Source organism: Perissodus microlepis, chromosome 4, assembly GCF_051167445.1.
Source record: "Perissodus microlepis isolate ML-2025 ecotype Zambia chromosome 4, ASM5116744v1, whole genome shotgun sequence".
Taxonomy (NCBI): Eukaryota; Metazoa; Chordata; class Actinopteri; order Cichliformes; family Cichlidae; genus Perissodus; species Perissodus microlepis.
Window position 1 is genome coordinate 21,512,341 of NC_140464.1, and position 17,563 is coordinate 21,529,903.

At 43.3% G+C, this 17,563-nt stretch overlaps 1 protein-coding gene across 6 annotated transcripts in view; it reads left to right on the top strand.

Annotated features, from left to right (window-relative positions):
- The window catches only part of LOC146388881 (trinucleotide repeat-containing gene 6A protein-like), a 59,284-nt gene that overhangs the window by 32,473 nt on the left and 9,248 nt on the right, over positions 1 to 17,563 (top strand). For 3 of the 6 annotated variants that reach the window (XM_084926440.1, XM_084926439.1, XM_084926441.1), the window contains exons 4-16: positions 6,109 to 6,414; positions 7,050 to 7,097; positions 8,236 to 10,173; positions 10,284 to 10,482; positions 10,595 to 11,067; positions 11,178 to 11,309; positions 11,513 to 11,536; positions 12,229 to 12,372; positions 14,302 to 14,496; positions 14,642 to 14,802; positions 14,936 to 15,013; positions 16,034 to 16,201; positions 16,838 to 16,987. In XM_084926440.1, the coding sequence (XP_084782566.1) occupies positions 7,052 to 7,097; positions 8,236 to 10,173; positions 10,284 to 10,482; positions 10,595 to 11,067; positions 11,178 to 11,309; positions 11,513 to 11,536; positions 12,229 to 12,372; positions 14,302 to 14,496; positions 14,642 to 14,802; positions 14,936 to 15,013; positions 16,034 to 16,201; positions 16,838 to 16,987 (3,708 nt within the window). In that variant the 5' untranslated portion in view covers positions 6,109 to 6,414; positions 7,050 to 7,051. The remainder of the gene's footprint in view (positions 1 to 6,108; positions 6,415 to 7,049; positions 7,098 to 8,235; positions 10,174 to 10,283; positions 10,483 to 10,594; positions 11,068 to 11,177; positions 11,310 to 11,512; positions 11,537 to 12,228; positions 12,373 to 14,301; positions 14,497 to 14,641; positions 14,803 to 14,935; positions 15,014 to 16,033; positions 16,202 to 16,837; positions 16,988 to 17,563) is intronic. The other 3 variants (XM_084926442.1, XM_084926443.1, XM_084926444.1) reach the window with 3 other exon arrangements.

Sequence of the window (17,563 nt, forward strand, 5' to 3'; positions counted from 1 at the left end):
GAAAGTCTCCTCACTGCCGAGGTTCAAACACGAGCTTGAAAGGGAAAATCAAACACTGTTGACTAATTTTATGCTGTTTGTAGTGTAGATAAACCCTGGGTGTGGGTGGATATGTTAGAGTAAAATCAATTGGTTGACTAAATTATGGACAAAATGACTGAGTCATATGCAAAACCTGAAGCTGTTGCTTTTAGTTGGCTGTTGGTCTGACCTTGATGAGAGTGGGTGCCCCTCCAAACTCCTCCCAAAGTTGAAGTACTAGTGGTGGATTGTGACGACTGTCCTTATCTGCTTCTGCACACACTCCTGCTGCACATGGCAATCTCACACACTACATGTTGTTTTGAAAAAGAGATGGACGAACACGACTCAGTCACATCTGCACTTATTTGCTCAGTCCTTCTCATGCTCACCTCACCTCACGTCTGTCATGCTTACCTTACGCCAAATGGGGGAATTGAAGCAGGAAAGATGCAGATCGCTCGCTTGCATTCGCTGGGTCTCTAGGCTATTTATTAACAAGGGCTGTTGGGAGTTGAGAGACAAGGGCATGTGCTCCCAGCACTGGCGTCATCTTGCTCAGACAAGCCCAGAGGAATTGGGAGTGTTTTGAAGAATGTTGCCACGACAACAGGGTCTTCCCTAACAGAAGACTTTTGAGCTCCAGGAAATTTGGGAGGATTTCACCTGAAAATAATCCCTGAACACAGATTTCAAATGGAAAATAATTTTCCAGTCTGTAATAATGCACTGTGTAGTATTTATGTTACATCTGCTGTTAAACAAGAAGATGAATGAAATTATCGTTCTGTAATCAAATCTCAGCTCGTTGTATCTGATAATGCAGAGCATGCCTGGGACACTGAACACCACTCAAAGCTCAGGAGTAATGATCTCTATCGACCCTTTTCAGCAATACTAATTCTTAAGAGTGAAAGAGACTTGTGCTCATATCTTAACCTCTCATGACCCGAGCACTTGTTTGGTTTGCATTTTCATCTCTACTGCATATTTGTGATTGGTTGGACCGCAAATATATAAACTACTATATCTTTAAGTAGGCAGTCTTTGCTTTGGTATGTAGTTGTTGGACACTTAAAAGTATGTCCTCGTATGGGGGGACAATCACTTTATTTTAGAAGAAAACAATAAGGTCAGCATTGCTTAATAATGTATAAGATGCAGAAAATCCAGAATGTCATGTCCCCACATGAGGATGCACGGTCTCAAGGGGTTGTTGCTTCCAAAGCAAAATATCTGCTGGAGAGATGCATGCCCATCAGCGAGGTCACAGATGATGTCACAGCTCAGATAGCTGCTAGTCTGTCATGTTTGATAAAAGCAAATGTCAAATGAGCTAATGATATATGATATACACTGGCAGAATTGCTTAAGTATTGAATTGAAGTGTGCTAAAGCCTTTAGTGCATTTCAAGTTATTAACACTAGACAAAGCTATATAGTTGAATCCATCCTGCAATGTATATCTACCTGTGTGTATCTCTCCCGCCACCCTCTTAGTGCAACTATTAATATCTTAACTTTTATTTCTGAGGGCCTGTTGTGCTTTACTGGGATGCAGATGATGTTTAAAAAATGTGTCCGCTTTTGGCAGCAAAGCACCATGCTTCAAATAGATTTGCAGTTGCATAGCAACAGCAGGACACATGAAGAGGGCCTTTAGTTAAAAGAAATGTTGAGCTGACAGTTGCTCAAGAGTCAAATTAAACGCAGAGTAGTCATCTAAAAAACTATGCGTTCAGGCTAATAAACGTCTCTAACATGTCAGAAAATGCAGAACTTTGGCAGTGACTTAACGTTTAGGTCTTCCAGAATTTCACAACCAGTTAAACGTTTTACATGTTACAGGAAAACTTTTTATTAGGTTTAGATTTATACTATCCCATCTGCAGTTTAACGATTTGGGATTAAACAGAAGACTTTCGAATAGCATCAGATTCATTACCATGTGTTGCTTTTTTTTTTTTTTTAAAAAAAAGAACAAAAGCAGGCTTTTAAATATTCAGATGTCCCTTGGCTTTAATCCCCTTCTCCTTCATGTTTTGAATGTATTTGCATTAATTGGTAAATTTTGCTAATCTTCTCCATTCAAGGCCTCATTGTCTCTTTCACATTGTTTAATTTGACTCTGTCTGTGAAGCAGCAAACGTGTTCACTGTGCTCGATTCATGTGCCGCTGAATTGAGGAAGTTACTTATACATGTTAGAAGCTGCAGCTGCATTCCTGGCCCATCAGCCTCAGTGACAGGTCTCTGCCTCTCAAATTTCACTTCTCTTACCTTTTGTTTTCTCCTCCTTACCGTTGAGAAAAAAAAAAGGTTTTCATTGTGTTATTCAGTTCTTTCTAATCCTGTATCTTGTCCCTAAACTCTCCTCCCCTCTTAACTTTCTGTCTGTAAGGTGATAGCAGCACTTAAGTTGATGCCAACTCCAGGGGCCCCTACAAAAGCCTTACTCAGATGGAAGCAAATAGGAACAAACTGTACTTGATGTTCTGAGCAGCAGCAGTAACAAAGCTTATACACCTTGGTGATGCTGACGTTTTGTTTTTTCCAGTAAAAATAAAACTGGGTACATTGGGAAAAGGCCATTTTAATAAGTGAAAACTGCAAGTTTAGAAAATTACTTGGCATTAAAGGGTTTGGATTTAGAGGCGTGCATATATTCATCTACAGATCTTTTAGATGTAAAGTCAGAAAGTATTACACAATAGTAAAGGTGCCTCACCAGTTTCTCCCAGTCTTTATTTGTAACTGGAACCAACTAAGTTTAAACCCAGTCATGATGGTGCTTTTTTATTTTTATTAACATAACACAGACTCAAATGTTGGAATGGTACCAAGATGCCTACTAATGTTACATCTGTTAAATTTGACAGTATAAACATCGGCTGTAGCTACCATGACCTCACCCATTAACTTCTAAAGTTGTGTTTTCAAGCCTGGAGATAAGTTTCTACTGTTGCTATCCTTGTCTTTTGAAAATGGATATGACGAAGAGGAGGGAGGGGTGGGGGGGATCTGACTGTGAATCCGCACACTGACCTGCTAATTTAGCAAACATACACCAGGTAATCCTCCTCCCTGTAAAAATGCTATAGAACAGTTTTTATGCCTTTATGCCTGAATTATGCTTTAGCAGGAAATCGACGCTGTGATATATGATGTATCTGGACACCCCTCTCAACCTGTAAATTTCCACACCAATCGGTCGTTACGAACTGCGCTGACCTGAAGTACAGTTGCATTTCTCGGGAAGTGCTTATGATTTTACGTGGAAGGTTACAGCGCAGGGTTAAGATGGGCTTCCAGTTAAATTCCGGATTATGAAGTAGATTTTCCGCTGAAGGACAATTCAGGCATTAGAAACCTTGTTTCTTCTATAAACTTCTATAGCGCTGGGAGTTATTTTGCAATCTCTGGCATCGCCCCCTGGTGACCTTAAAAAAGAATGAAAGGTTGAGCCGCTTTTCACATGTGGAAGCTTCGGGCGTCTTTTATACATTCATCTGGTTACATTATGTTATCTTGAGAATTTATACAACATTAGTCATTGCAAATATTCACCTCAACAATGTAGCTGATTTCAAAACAGTGTGAGCTGTCTCACAGAGAATGATGATGTGCATTTCAGAAAAACACAAAGTGCTTTCATACCTTACACAGATAAGTAGGTAGGCTTTGTCAGAGTATATCTAAGCGTGTGTGGACACCAAAAGCTGGGCACATGTTGGCACACATGAACAACACTGTGGATAATCTGATGAAAAGTTGTGTAATTTATATATAAATATATTTATAAATGGATATATAGATAAAATATTGTTCTAGTAGCTCAGTTAGTGATGTTCCATGTCTATTGTCATTAATTTGGATTTCACTGCCTTATAAGGATATAAGCGGTTTTCCCAGCATACCTGCTTTGAAGCAGATGCTTCGGAGTTGACAGAGGTCTTTCCATGTAGGAAGGTTGAGCTAAGACTCAGGGAAGTAAACAGCTCAGTTTGCTGGAAGGATCTTGCCCTTTGAGTGTTGTGGCTGCCGGAGGGAGCAGGTCTATTCCACAGTAAAGGCTCTGTATTTCTGCTCTGTCTTGTTTTGTTTAACTTTGTTCTCTCTTTTGGATAGCGCTCTCTCTTTAAAATATTTTTGTGTCACTTTCCTGGGAAAGGAGAAGGGAAAGAGTTTTGGTAATCATGATATCATTGTTGTATGTGTTTTTGATTGGTTCCAGAGGGTGCTTAAGCAGCTTCTGGCAGGGTGTATGTCTAGATGCTGGCTGTGTGCCCAGTTTAAACTAGTGAGCTGAGAGTTGATAAAGGTGGGATTAAGCCTCTAAGTGTTTCTGGTCAGCATGTTGTCTCAGAACACTGGTTGCTGGTCTGGTTGAATCTTTTTCCTGGTGTGAATTGCTGTAGGATGCATCTTATTTGAGGTTATTCTCGCCACAAAAAGCACCCCAGCTGCCAGTGAATACTTAAATTGTAAAAACGTATTTCCATTGCTTCATTTTTGCCAGCGCATTTGCTCGTGTGCACACATGGGTTTGTTTGTTCTTTTATCATGTTGGCTTGTGAACAGACTGGTTGCTATTTGAACTGGAGATTTATAAATAGACCTGTATACTGCTTGCAGCAGGCAGAAAGCTAACGCACTCTATCCTGCACCAAGAAAAAGGTCAGGAGACACGCACACACACTTTACTTATTCCTGTCAAATGCACTGGGCCTTTTTCAATGAAGGTTGCCTATGTCCCACTCCCCTTTGTTGATTTGTGGCTTTATTTGTATCCCCATATCTCAATGTATAGTGTTGTATTTGTCCCTTTACTTGTCCTTTTGCTTTGCTCGAGGTAAGAGGTTTTCCTTGCCTTGGTGTCCTAGTGCAGAGCTGCTTTAAGCTTGTTGTATAACCCTAATCTAGTCTTCCCTGTAGATGTTCACCCTACCCCGCCCTTCACCAAGAGAAGGTGCGTGTGTGTGTGTGTGTGTCTGCTTATTGGTAGTGGATTTCTGACTAACCTGGCTGACTCCACCTGCTCCATAGTCTCTCGACAGGAGAAAGGATAATGCCATCTTCATATGTTAGTGACACAGAACCCAAACAAAGTAGTCTTCATTCAATCCCTTAAGTAAATACAGTGGCTCAGGGAAAGTGGTAGCCACCATGTTTCCTCTACAGCTGTGCTTGACCAAAACAATACCTCTTGAGGCTTTGACTGTAGGAGCAGTGGATTTCTGGTAGTTATCATGTGCCTTAAGCACGTTGTGGTTTAGTGGTTGGTAGGCATGGGAATCGAGAACAGGTTCTTGTAGAAAACCGGTTCCCAGAAAATAGCGATGCAGTCTAGAGATACGGACACTTATTTTTATTGCACAACAGGACAAGATAAATGATGGAGTGGAAAAGTGCATCCCGGACAGAAACGACCGCATTATGCTGCTAACACAAGTTTAGTTCTTTGTAAGCATCTGCCAAGCATGCTAACACTAAGCTAGCCAAAAACCCAGAGAAAGGTCTTAGAGATGTGTCTTCATTAAGGATTTTTGTTGGTGTATGTGGGGGGTTGGAGCCTCAGGTTTATATTGTTAAATGGTGAATATGAGATGGTGTGTTTCAGTTATTTTACAGAGTAACGTGAAAGTAATGTAACGAGTAGTGTAACTAATTGCTTTTGCCTGGGAGTAAATAAATAAAAAACGTTTTACTTTAAAGAAAAGTGTTCTGTGTAATATGTGTAAAAATTACTTTTTTGAGTAATGACTCCATCACTGATCACAACAAAGAGAAGTAGCTCAACAAACATGCACAAACATTTGACCCACAACATGCAAATAACGTGCATGAATTTCTTTATTGCTGCTTTGCAATGGTGGTTACTCTCAAAAAGGAGCCAATGAGAATCCAATGGCAATCAAAAATAGATATCGATATAAAATCTGAATGACTAATTTATAAATATCAATATATTGATAATCGGTTCCCATCCCTACCAGTTGCTGACTGAGTCTTTTTGAAATGATTTAAAATGGATATATCCTGTAGCATTCACACATTTTTCTCCTCTTCTCTCTTTCTGTTCCTGCAGTGCCAGAGCATACCAAGTCAAGACAGAGTCCTTATTCTACTCAACCTCCCCCCTTTTCCCCTCCCCACACATAGCATACACGCACACACGTACAGTCCTCAGCGATGCCAAGGGGGGCTGATCAGCCTGCTGCCCGCTCTGACAAGCCCTGCCTCTTCACCTCAGACCCTTGAGGCTGTGCTCTCTGAGCTCTGACGTTTGACCTCCCCTGTTTCGACCTGGGATCCAGAGGTCACCTGTTCTCCAGTCAGCCCGGGGACGCCCTCCTGCCCAGCCAGGTGTCACAGCCACCAGCGGCACTTATAGGTAACCTGTGAAGAGAAGGAAAAGGGAGCCGATGTCACTTGCTTAACACACAAGAACATTGTCTTTTAAATAAAGCAAGAAAACGATTATGCTGTTATATTTAAATGGCACTGAACATTAACGTGTAGGTATGTTCTCGCTCATAGCTCCTGATGTCTTAGCTCTTGTTCTGCCAAAGTGAGGATTTGTGAAATTTGTATGAGGCTATAATTGATTCACAGTGGCAGCTGTCCTCATCTGCATCCAAAATGATGGTTGTTATAAGATGATTTGTTGCTACTTAGAGGTCGGCAGTCATTCTGTTACCAGCGCTAAAAGGAAAACATCCTGAGTATTATTTTTAAAAAAAATGCTTATCTTTGTTAAGACGCTGAATGGGGAGTTTTAATTGGTTTTTAATTCCTTTGAGCTGGATAACCACCTTTACCTGCTAACTTAGATTCAGAAAACAGCATCTCACCACTAAACCCTCTGCACTCGTCTTACTTTAAGCTCTTACTTTCACGCTCTTGTTTTCTTTTCTCTTTGCTTGCCTCTTCTCTTTTTTTCCTTTTTTTGCCATGACTGTTTCTAACATTTTCTCTGCTCTGTTTTCTGCCCCTCAGCCTTTTTGACAGTCTTTCCTCTGTTTCCAGGCATGGCTCCCATTCGGGATTCCGTCAGCCACTCCCCTAATCAAACAGGTGACTACACATGGTCTTCTTTGATACTCTCAGTCTTCTGCAATTCAGTCCTCCTTCAAGTACCTTCTTTAGTCTCTGAGCAGTCATCAGATGAGTTAGACTCAGTCTGACTTGACCTTGGCTGATAATTTTATTTCTGACATACGAGAGACGGAGAGGGAGATGAATGAGAGAGAAAGTGGGTGTCAAAGGGTGGAAAAGAAGACTTGGCAAGCAAATGCGATAAGCAGCGAGAGTTGGCAACCATTTTATGTGTGAGAGACTTTAAAGTTGGGACCAAGTGGGCAGCCGTTTGGTTAAAGAGACTCGCACATTACCAGGTTAGGTTCAGGCATCTGGTGAAGAAACATGGCTAGAAAAGGGCAGCTACTGTTTTAAATGAAGAATGTTGTAAGCTCTGATTCAGATTGTAAAACGGTGCCTTGTTGAGCCGATGCCGTGGGCCTCGTGTGCCATCGCAAAAAAAAAAATGTGAGCAAAATCTGTGGTAGCCTGGTTGTGGCTGTCTAAATAAAATTTTCCTTTGATACTTCTTTGCACAGTAAAGTTACTTTCTGTTGCTTTTCCACTCACATCTGAGACTCAATGGGTGTTTGTACAGAAACCTGTATAGCATTGTTCTATGCAGTCTAATTTTAGAAACATGCCAGGTCTAATTTTATTTTTTTATTATATTTTGGGTGAGAAAAGGGTTTAAAAGTCTGAATAATTTAAGTTGCCACCACTTCATTTCCTTTGCCAACTGCTCCCCTCTTTCTTCCTCCATATTTCCTTTTTTCACACTCTGTTGCTGTCTCCCCTATTCCCTCCATCACTTCTCTCCTGCTGATGCTCATCCTCCACCTCACTGAATCCAAGTTTTATTGCTTTGGCACGCTTTTGGGTCCTGCTGTGGTTACAAAATGGTGGCAGCTGTGTCCAAGCTCAGCCCTGGCAGTGAGCACATCCAGAACAGTAGGGCAGCTGAAGCTTGGAGGGAAATTAAAATAAATAAATAAAATATATATATATATAGGCAACTTTGAGGGATTTAATTATCCTCAGTTTTTTTAAATTTGGTAAATGTTACTAATGTTGTGTTTTTAACTTTATTTTTTCCGTGTTCAAACAATATCTTCTGTTTCCAATCTCTCACCAGGTCTGGATCATCCTGGCTTGGATTCGCAGTATGAGCCTCCCCCCTGGTCGTCTGGCTCTCCCTGCAGCAGTGACGGCAACAGCAACTGGGGCAAAGCCCTAGTAGACGGAAGCACCGACACCCCCAATAACCCTTCTTCAACCAGCTCTTCCGTCTGGCCTCCCTCATCTTTTTCTTGCTCATCCTCTTCTTCCTCTTCTGGCTGTGGATCAGGATCAGACCCCGAGTCGGCATCAGAATGCATGGACGCAGACTCTAGTTCCTCAATCGGCTCAGAGAGGAATCTTGCTGCTACAACAGTGATGATGATGTCAGCAAATGCTTCTTCGTCATCTGCAACTTCTTCCCCCACCTCTACTTTGGGGAATGCTGCCATGATGGTCAGCGTTTCAATGAACGGCGATGGCAATGGCAACAGTCATCAGGTGGTTGGCGCAGGTATGGAAACCATCAGCAGTGCAAATAATGGAAATAACATGTCTGAGCCCTCACAGTACTCCATGGCTGGGTCCAACAGTATTGGCAGCAATAACATGAGCAACCACAACAACAAGCTTGTCAATAGCGGTGGTGTATGGGGCACCCCTTCAGGCAGCAATGTGATCCCCACTGGCGGAAGCACCCCCTGCATCAATGGAGGGTTAAACCCAAACACTTTAAACCCAAATGCCAACCATGGTGCCTGGCCACAAAATTCAATCCCAAATCCAGCATCCCAGGGCCAACGGCCTCCACAGGCTCAGGGGATAGGTTCCAAACTAGGTATGGCTCCCCAGCAGGCCCCCTTGCTGGGCTGGGGCGGCATGGCAGCTCCAGACAACAGCAGTATGATGCAAGACACCGAGGTGAATAATGGTACATTAAGCAGCAACAGTGGAAATGGTGGCCTAAAGCCTACCAACCTTAACACTGAATCCAATGGACCAAATAACACTATCACAATGAATACTACTACTACTACTACTAATGCCACAATGACCTCTAGTCCACCAAACTCTACCGCCGCACCCCAACTCAGCGGGGATTGTTCTTGGGGTTCCATTGGAGGAGGGACCGGGGGTCCGCTGGCCAATGGAAACCCCTCGTCAGCACCCCAGCACCCCCAAGGAGAACTGGGGGGCAGTGGGGCATTCGGTACGCCTTGGGGCGCAGCTACCTACCCTGTAGACAAGGGCCCCCCAAATGCAGACACTGTGAACCCCCAAATCCCCTCTACTGCTGCTTATAAGAGTAATAATAACCACAATAACACTGGGGCCCCACGCTGGGACCAGGGGCCCACCAACACCCCAAACCAGCCTCAGAGCAACTTGTCCTGTGGCATTGGCTCAAATCAAATCCTTGGCTCTACAGGCCAAACAGCAGGAAATGGAAACCAAACGACGATGGGGCCCCCAGCAGCAATACCTCGCCCCTGGGGGAGCAGTGCGTCCTTGTCCTCATCGTCGTCTTCCACAACGCCTAGTAACAACCCTTCAGATGCTGGAAGTCACAAAGGAAGCTCTTCTAACAATGGCTGGAAAAGCCTGGAGGATGACGCCATGGGAATGGGAGGAGCAGTGGGAGGCAGTGGAAGCCATGGCTTGGGGAGTGTCACAGGAGGCTGGGGTCGCTCTGGGGGAAGCGAGGGAAGCGGTGAGAGCTCCGGAGGCCGTTCTAGCTCAGACAGAGAGAGCATCCAGACAAAGGGGGTAAGGAGCAGAAAAAGTCCCAATCCTGCATCAGTACTATCACTTCTGGTCCGGGCTGAAGTGGACCCGAGGGTCCTGTCCAACACTGGATGGGGACAGACGCCCATACGGCAGAACACTGCCTGGGATGTCAATTCTCCAAATAACAATCAGAACCAGGGCACCAGGGGAGATGAAAGAAAGCTTAGTAGTGGAAGCTCCGGCTGGGGCAAAACGACACCGGCAGCTCCGTCTCAGACATCTGGAGGTAATTTGCATGAATTTTTAAAATAAAAATAAATAAATAAATAAATCTTATTAAGAATAAAATTAGATAATACAAGGACAGAAAGTGATGCATCTTTCCTGTATTTGCAGGCTGGGGTGGTGGGCCAGGCAGCTCAGGCATAGATACAGGAAGTTCTGGCTGGGGAGAGCAGAAACCAACTTCTGGCTGGGACAGCAAAAGCCCACTGAACGGAGGAGCTGGGCATAGCGGCTGGGATGATGGAGCCAGCTGCAAGGGTAATAACAGCAGCAGCAACACCTGGAGCAACAACATTAACAAAGATGACAGGTAATTAAAATAATTCAAATTAAATAAATATACAAGAAAGAGAGCGAGGGAGCTTCAAAGCTTGGCATATTTTTAAAGGCTTCAGGTAAACCCATGTTTTTGTTTGTTTTAGATCCAGTACCTGGAGTAATACCTCCAAACCACAGCAGGGCTGGGGTTCCAGCAGTGCAAATGTAAGTGACACCTGGGGTGCCAGTGGAGAAACCACCAGACCAAGCTCCAACAACCACTGGGGAGAGCCCCAAAAAGGCGCAGGCTCAGTAGGTTGGGATAGCGACAGTGACCGGTCTGGTTCTGGATGTTGGAGCGAGCCGAGCCGTACCAACACCAGCAGCAGTAACACCTGGGTGGGGAGCGGTGGATCAAATACTCCAGACGTGAGCACTCCAAATCCAGGCTCCACCTGGGGAGAGCCAGTCCTCAAACCCAAACCTCAGAGTACCACTCAGGGCTGGGCTGAGCCATCGAAGAACAACACTGGAGCCCAGAACTGGGGTGAGCCCAATCCTAAGCCCTCTAACGAGTGGGGAAAAGGTCCTGAATCCAACATGTCCAGAGGCAGTCAAGGTCAAAACAAGCCCACAGGTAGTTATCGCATCTAATGCTAACTTTGGAAGAGATTTGACACTGTTTAGAAAAGACTTTTCAGTGGAAGGACCAAAAGTTGATGACTCACTCATTTATTCGTATCACAGGCTGGCTGGGAGGCCCCATGCCCACAGTAGGTCAGAAGGAGGAAGTGTCGACTGGGTGGGAAGAGCCTTCTCCAGAGTCCATCCGCCGAAAAATGGAGATCGATGATGGAACTGCAGCTTGGGGAGACCCAGGTAGACACTCACTTTACAGCAAGTTTGCCCAACCCGCTGGGTTCGAGGCTATAATTGATGACTAATTACTTCTGATTTTTAGATTTATATTTCACCTTTTAAAAGTGTTTAACTTCTCTTGTTTGTGATCAGTCTTTTCATCAAACCTCACATCTAACTGTAGTTTTTCTGTTTTTGACACTATCCTAACCTGGACCTAAAAGCTCAAGTAAAAACACAAAATCCAAGTAAGAAAGTTGTTTGTTTTTTTTACTGTAATAACCACAAGCATGTTTATCTGTTTTTATGACTTGAAATTCAAATATAAACAGTAAATTTCAAAAACTTGTGTACAAATTTTGCAAATAACAAAATTCAATGCAACTATTTGCATTAAATTGCAGGCAGTGTCTCAGGCATTTGTTGTTGTGTACAACTATTTACAAAACAACCAGGTGTCAAAAAAACATGCCACACAAATTATTTGTGCCATTCCAAAAGAAACATTTCCCATCCAGTTCCAGGGTGTGTCTTATCTTCAATCTGCCTTTGGTGGCTTTTTGGCAAGCATCTGTGACATTTAGTAGTCGCATCATTGTTTTGACGCACAACAAAATCAAACAAGTAGACTACACACCAAGCACAGAACATGCACACTAACTGTACACTCCAAACACTCAAAATGTCACAAATCTCACATTTCAACACTCGAAATCGATATAGCTCTTTCGCTCCCACACCTTTCCCTTCTTCCTAAACAACCAAATGCCATGTTGTTGCCATGGGAATTATTTGCCGCAAGTCTGGTTTTACTTGGTCTGTCAGCACAATTTCAACTGATTTATAGTTTGAAACGGAGACTTTAGCTTTGTTTCCACTTAAAAAAAATAAATAAATAAATAAATTCAGCTGATAAAATTGTATTTATTTTCCCTCCTAGGCAAATACAGCGGTGGGTCTGTCAACATGTGGAACAGGACTGGTCAACCAGACCAGGAAGCTGTGGGCCCCTCCCCTCAGCACCAGTCCCACCCAACCCACACGTCAATGCAGCATGTTAACCAGGACAAAAGCTCCGGTTCTGGTAGGTTGGATAATGTTTGCACACCGTATGAATACTCACGCACAGTTGTGGCTTTTATATTCCTGACTGTGAGAACAGGAAAGGACTGTGCATAGAAGAATGCATGCACGTGCCCAGACAACATTAAAACAGGTGGAAACATCGGTACACCACAGACTCGCACTTTTTCATTGTGTCGTCTATTCACACAAAAATGTGGTTTGCCGGGTTACAGCATATATTATTAATCACATATTCCACTTTATTTTAGCCAGAGTGGAAACTTCTCATCAAAATGTGCAAATTCTTGCACAGATTGTCTTTGAGTTTTTAAAAAAATATATTAATGTGATTTAACACATACGTCAGGAGCCTGGGGCAGTATTTAAAATGGTAGAAGTGCAAACCTCGTCATGGAGTCTGTAAGAGAGGAACAAGGCTAACCCAGACTCTCATTAAGATGATAGAAATGAAGTCCTAAAAGGGTTGAGAAAGTGCAAGCAAAGCCAGTGTGAATACACGCGCTCACAAATGTATACAAAGGCATACACCAATTTACACAGAAGCATGGCTGGAGACCAAACACGTACAGTCATTCCCTCCCATTTTCCCTACAGTGTTGTCTGTGTTGAAGGCTTTTTGAAAAGCCAGTTGAGTCATCTCTTTGGAATGCTAAGAGCATCGATTTTTCTCTTCTCTCATTCGCCTTTTTTTCCCCTTCCCTCCCCCCTCCTCCTCTTCTTGTTCACCCGCCAATTGTGCTTGCTGTAGAAACGCAGGCTTTTGATGGGTTTCAGGAAAAGAGAGTTAGAGAGACCATGAGTAGCACAGGAGATGGTCTGCTGACTTGGAAATAGGACAGGTTCCAATGTGAGATGGGAAAACTAAAACGAGTAGGAGAGCTATTCTGTGGAAGGGGCTGGAGGAGGAGAAAAGGAGGGGGCTGTTAGGGTTATTCAAGGTTTCTGGTTTAGTGAGCTAACTGGAGGCGCTAAGTGGATGTCTGGGAAGGGTGGGACCCTCTCCCTAGCTACTGCATTGAAAAAATTAATTTATGGGTCTTGATTCATCTTAATTTCAGTTATTACCTAGTGAAGTAAAAAGTCTGGGTCACTTAAAGGAAATGATCAATAAATGTAGCTAAATTAGACTTTCATGGTGTTGCAAAATGTACGTGTAATCAAACAAAAACAGATGCTCAGACTTATTCATACACACTTGCAAACACACACTGTGGTTAAAATTTCCTCTGAGTCCTTGTGTCAGCTGATACTCAAGTGGACAGGGATGGAGTGATAGATTGGGGGTTATTGATTGGCAGTTTGTGTGTATTTGTGTGATGTGCTCGTTTGTGGCTACATGTATCTACCTGTTTGTGTCAGTCTGTCCTCTTGTGTGTATACGCGCATATGTGGTGAACAAGCCAAGTCAGATGCAGGACATCAGTGCCAGAGGCCACCCCATGATCTGTCCTATTTTTACAGGGAGGTATCCCTGGCATCTCCCCAAACGTCTCCTGTGCAGGGAGAAAGTAACGGGCCTGGGTGGTCGGCTGTAACAAGAGCCTTTTGAACTCATACGTGCACTTTCTTGAGCATGCATTCTGTTACATTTCAAAGGGTATAATGTCCTGCAATGACACCTGCACATCCACAAGCGTGGAAGAAAAACACTGCTTACATAAGTGAGTGGATATAGGGTTCCCCAGGGAGTGTTGCTCTAAGCTCTGGTCTCCAGTTTCAGCTAAGTGGGGAGAAATCTATATGAATTGCAGCATTATTGTACATTTGGAAAACAGGCTGGGTCTTGCCATCTTTAATGTGATGCAGCCCACTTTCCCACTGGCCTAACATTGGAATTGTACAAATGTTAAAAAGTGTTTAAGTACATCAGGTAGATTAAACCACAGAAACTGTACCCTCATAGTGATCATCTCCTTTGTTCCTTCAGGTTGGGGTGAGCCATACCCCCAACAGAAGGAATCCTCATCATGGAGGGAGCCTAGTGCTGCTCCGCCTGTGACTGTGGACAACGGGACGTCTGCCTGGGGAAAGCCCAATGACAAGAGCTACAGTTGGGGTGACGGCAGGGAAAGCAGGGATAGCAGGGAGTCTGGGTCTGGATGGGGCAGTCAGCATAAGTCTGGTATGTGCACAAAGCAAACCCTACAAACATCTGATTGCAACATCTGTAAATAATAAGCAGTCTGGTGTGACTAAAGTCTGGCAGAAAAGAGGTGAATTTACTTGCTGATAATCTGTTTCTACATCTCTCCCTCCCTTCATGATAGCTCCAGGTCCCAAGCGCATGGACACATGGTGTAGTGACGAGATGGGAAATAGCTGGGACCAAGAAGAGGAAGTGGAGATCGGCATGTGGAGCAACAATCAACAGGACAGCAGATCCCATGACCAAGTCACCTGGAACTACAAGCATAAAAGCTCTACTAAGGTACATTTATCTCATCTTTGCACTTTTTTCTATTTGAAATGAGGCCATTTAATAAAGGGAGGGAGTTTTATTTATTTATTAGAAGTTTTTAAAGCCGTCCTAACAGTGCTCCCCTCTGTCCACTCTGTTTCAGATGAACAAACCAGTCAACAAACAGGATGATCCCTGGATGAAACCCTTCATCAGCCAGTTCAGCAGCATGAACTTCTCTGTAAATATTATTAATCATTCAGTTAAATATTCCCTGTGTTTGTGTCCCTCTAGCACACACGGAGCTATTGATAACTTTCTTAATGAAAGTAGTGTTTCGGAAGCAAAAACAGAAGCTGTAAGTACAGAGGAAGGCTTTCCATTCACTATGAGACACTCGTTAAGTTAGTTTTCCACCAGATGACTAGGGCTGTGCGATATGACCAAAATCTCATATCCCGATATAAGAATTCTATCATCCCGATAACGATATAAATCACAAAAATGTAACATTTTCTGTAAATTCTGTGAATCTCGGGCAGCTCGACTTGCGTGAAGTGTTTCCAGCTGCGCGTCATGTAGCTGGAGTCGAGTGTTTTAACCGATGCATGAAACTACACATTCTAAGACATAAGTTGTAACGGGCACCGTTTTCTTTGAGTATTTATTACACAGCGTGCTGCGGGGAAAAGCCTGTTCTAACGTTTGAGTCTAAGGTTTCTTTTTTTAGCACCTGGCAGCTCTTTTTTACTTCTCATCCATAAATAATCTGCTCTTTCACGTGATTCGGTTTATTTTGAAAAGTCTCAACAGGATCTTGAGCTTTATTGTGAAAGGTGTATGTGGAACATAAACAAGCGGACACGCGATGCTGTTACCGTCGTTGTTGCTAACCACAACACATAAAAACAGGCGCTTGTCCGTCTGTAGTGTGGTTATATTAAATATAAGAGAAAGAGAGAAGTTTAAGAAATTAATATAGCCACTACAGTGACCATCAAAACGGAGAAAAAATATTGCCGTAAACAGTTTATTTTGCGACACCACGAAACAAACGATAGCGTAAAATGAAACGATAGACGTTTTTATATCGTCATCCGATATATATCGTTACATCGAACAGCCCTACAGATGACTCATGTCTACGTTAAAGCATGCTGAAGTGTTTGGTTTTTCAAATGTAATAAGCCCTGATTCAAAGAATACAAGATTTATGCTGTTCAGTCTCCGTAATCACATTTTCTTGGCTTTGTTCTTGCAGAGGGACTCCCCTGATGACTCCATTAAGACTGGAGCAGGGATGGTGCAGGACAAGCGTATGGACATGGGCAGTATTGGGGACTTCAATGGAGTTATGGGGAAGAATTCTGGGTCTCGGCACCACCTCCACAAGGACTCCGCCATGGATCGCAGTTCTTACTATGACAAGGTATGGAGAAGCATGAGCAGAGTTATATGTACAAGGTGTATTCTTTCCGGAGCTGTGCTGTATATGTAGCTTGAGGTAAATAACTGATTCTCATAAAGGGCAATGTCTTAGTCTGCTGTTATGGTGGGGTAGGTGTAGAATGAAGTGTGCCTCTGGCTGTACAGTGCCTCACAGTGGGGGTTTTAATACAGTGCAGCTTGCTGGTCTAAAACTAGTGTTTTATTTGATTCTTTCCTCATGTTGTATCATTATCACTAGAAGCAAGCACATGTCAGTACAAACTGTTCCCGCTCAGTTTGGCTTGCTGCGTTTCCTTTAGCGCAGTGTGCTCCTTCTTATTAACTCTCATTTCATCCTGCTATCTCGTTTCTACCATCACGTCCTTATTTTTAGCTTCTCATTCTTCTCGTACCTCTTTTGCTCCCCACACTGTCCACTCCCTGCAATTATTTCCTTCGTTTCCACACATTTGATTCTCTTTCCTCGACCTTCAACTTGTCTTTGGTTTCGAAAAAAAAAAAAAATTAACTATCTTCTTTTTCTTCTTCCCTCTCTGTGCTTCTTTTGCTGCTGGTGTGCTTCCTGTCCCTGTGTGCTTACCGTCCATCTGCTGTGCACCTGGCCTTGCTTCTGCAGCTTTCACCCTCTGCTTACGATATCCCAGCTTCTGATGAACTCTCCTCCAATCAAAGCATGAGCCTTTCCCCCTCCAATTCTGCTCAGTCTGTCTCTTGTCTCAATTCTGGGCCGTCTGCTTCCCACTCTAGTTCTGGGGCTGCTGGGCAGGTGAGTGAAGAAGAATGAAGAGAGAGTTGTCTTGAGACGTTAGAAATTCCCTGTTTGACATGAAGATTTTTCACTTGATGTGAAGAAAGAATTAAATCAGTGATTTTCCCCTGGTCACATGGGTAATACCAAAGCTTTGCCATTATTTTTAGGTAGGGGCAAGACTACCGGTGGAAGTCTTCATTTTGAGCAGCAAAGAATACAAAGCTGTGTTTCCACCAGAAAAGTGTACACAGAGCACTGCTGGGGGGTTAATGATGCTCTGTTCTCCCACAGTACTGCTTATGGTGTGGGACAGCTGTGTGATGAAGTCCTAACCAAAGACATCAGAGAGAGAGAGAGATGATTGGGGGGTGATCAAACCTTTTCAGGCAGTTATGGTTAAGAAAATGCCCACAGCAGGCTGCTTTATTAGTAACTTTAACGATTGTAGCCTGTTTAAAAATTATGTTTATGCACAGCATGGGCTCTATTTATGCCTGGAATAATTCAACAACCGTGGTAATAGTGGTGGAGAATTCCCACTTTAACTCTGCTCCAGAGAAACTGATGTTGGCTCTGAGCCTCATCCATAAA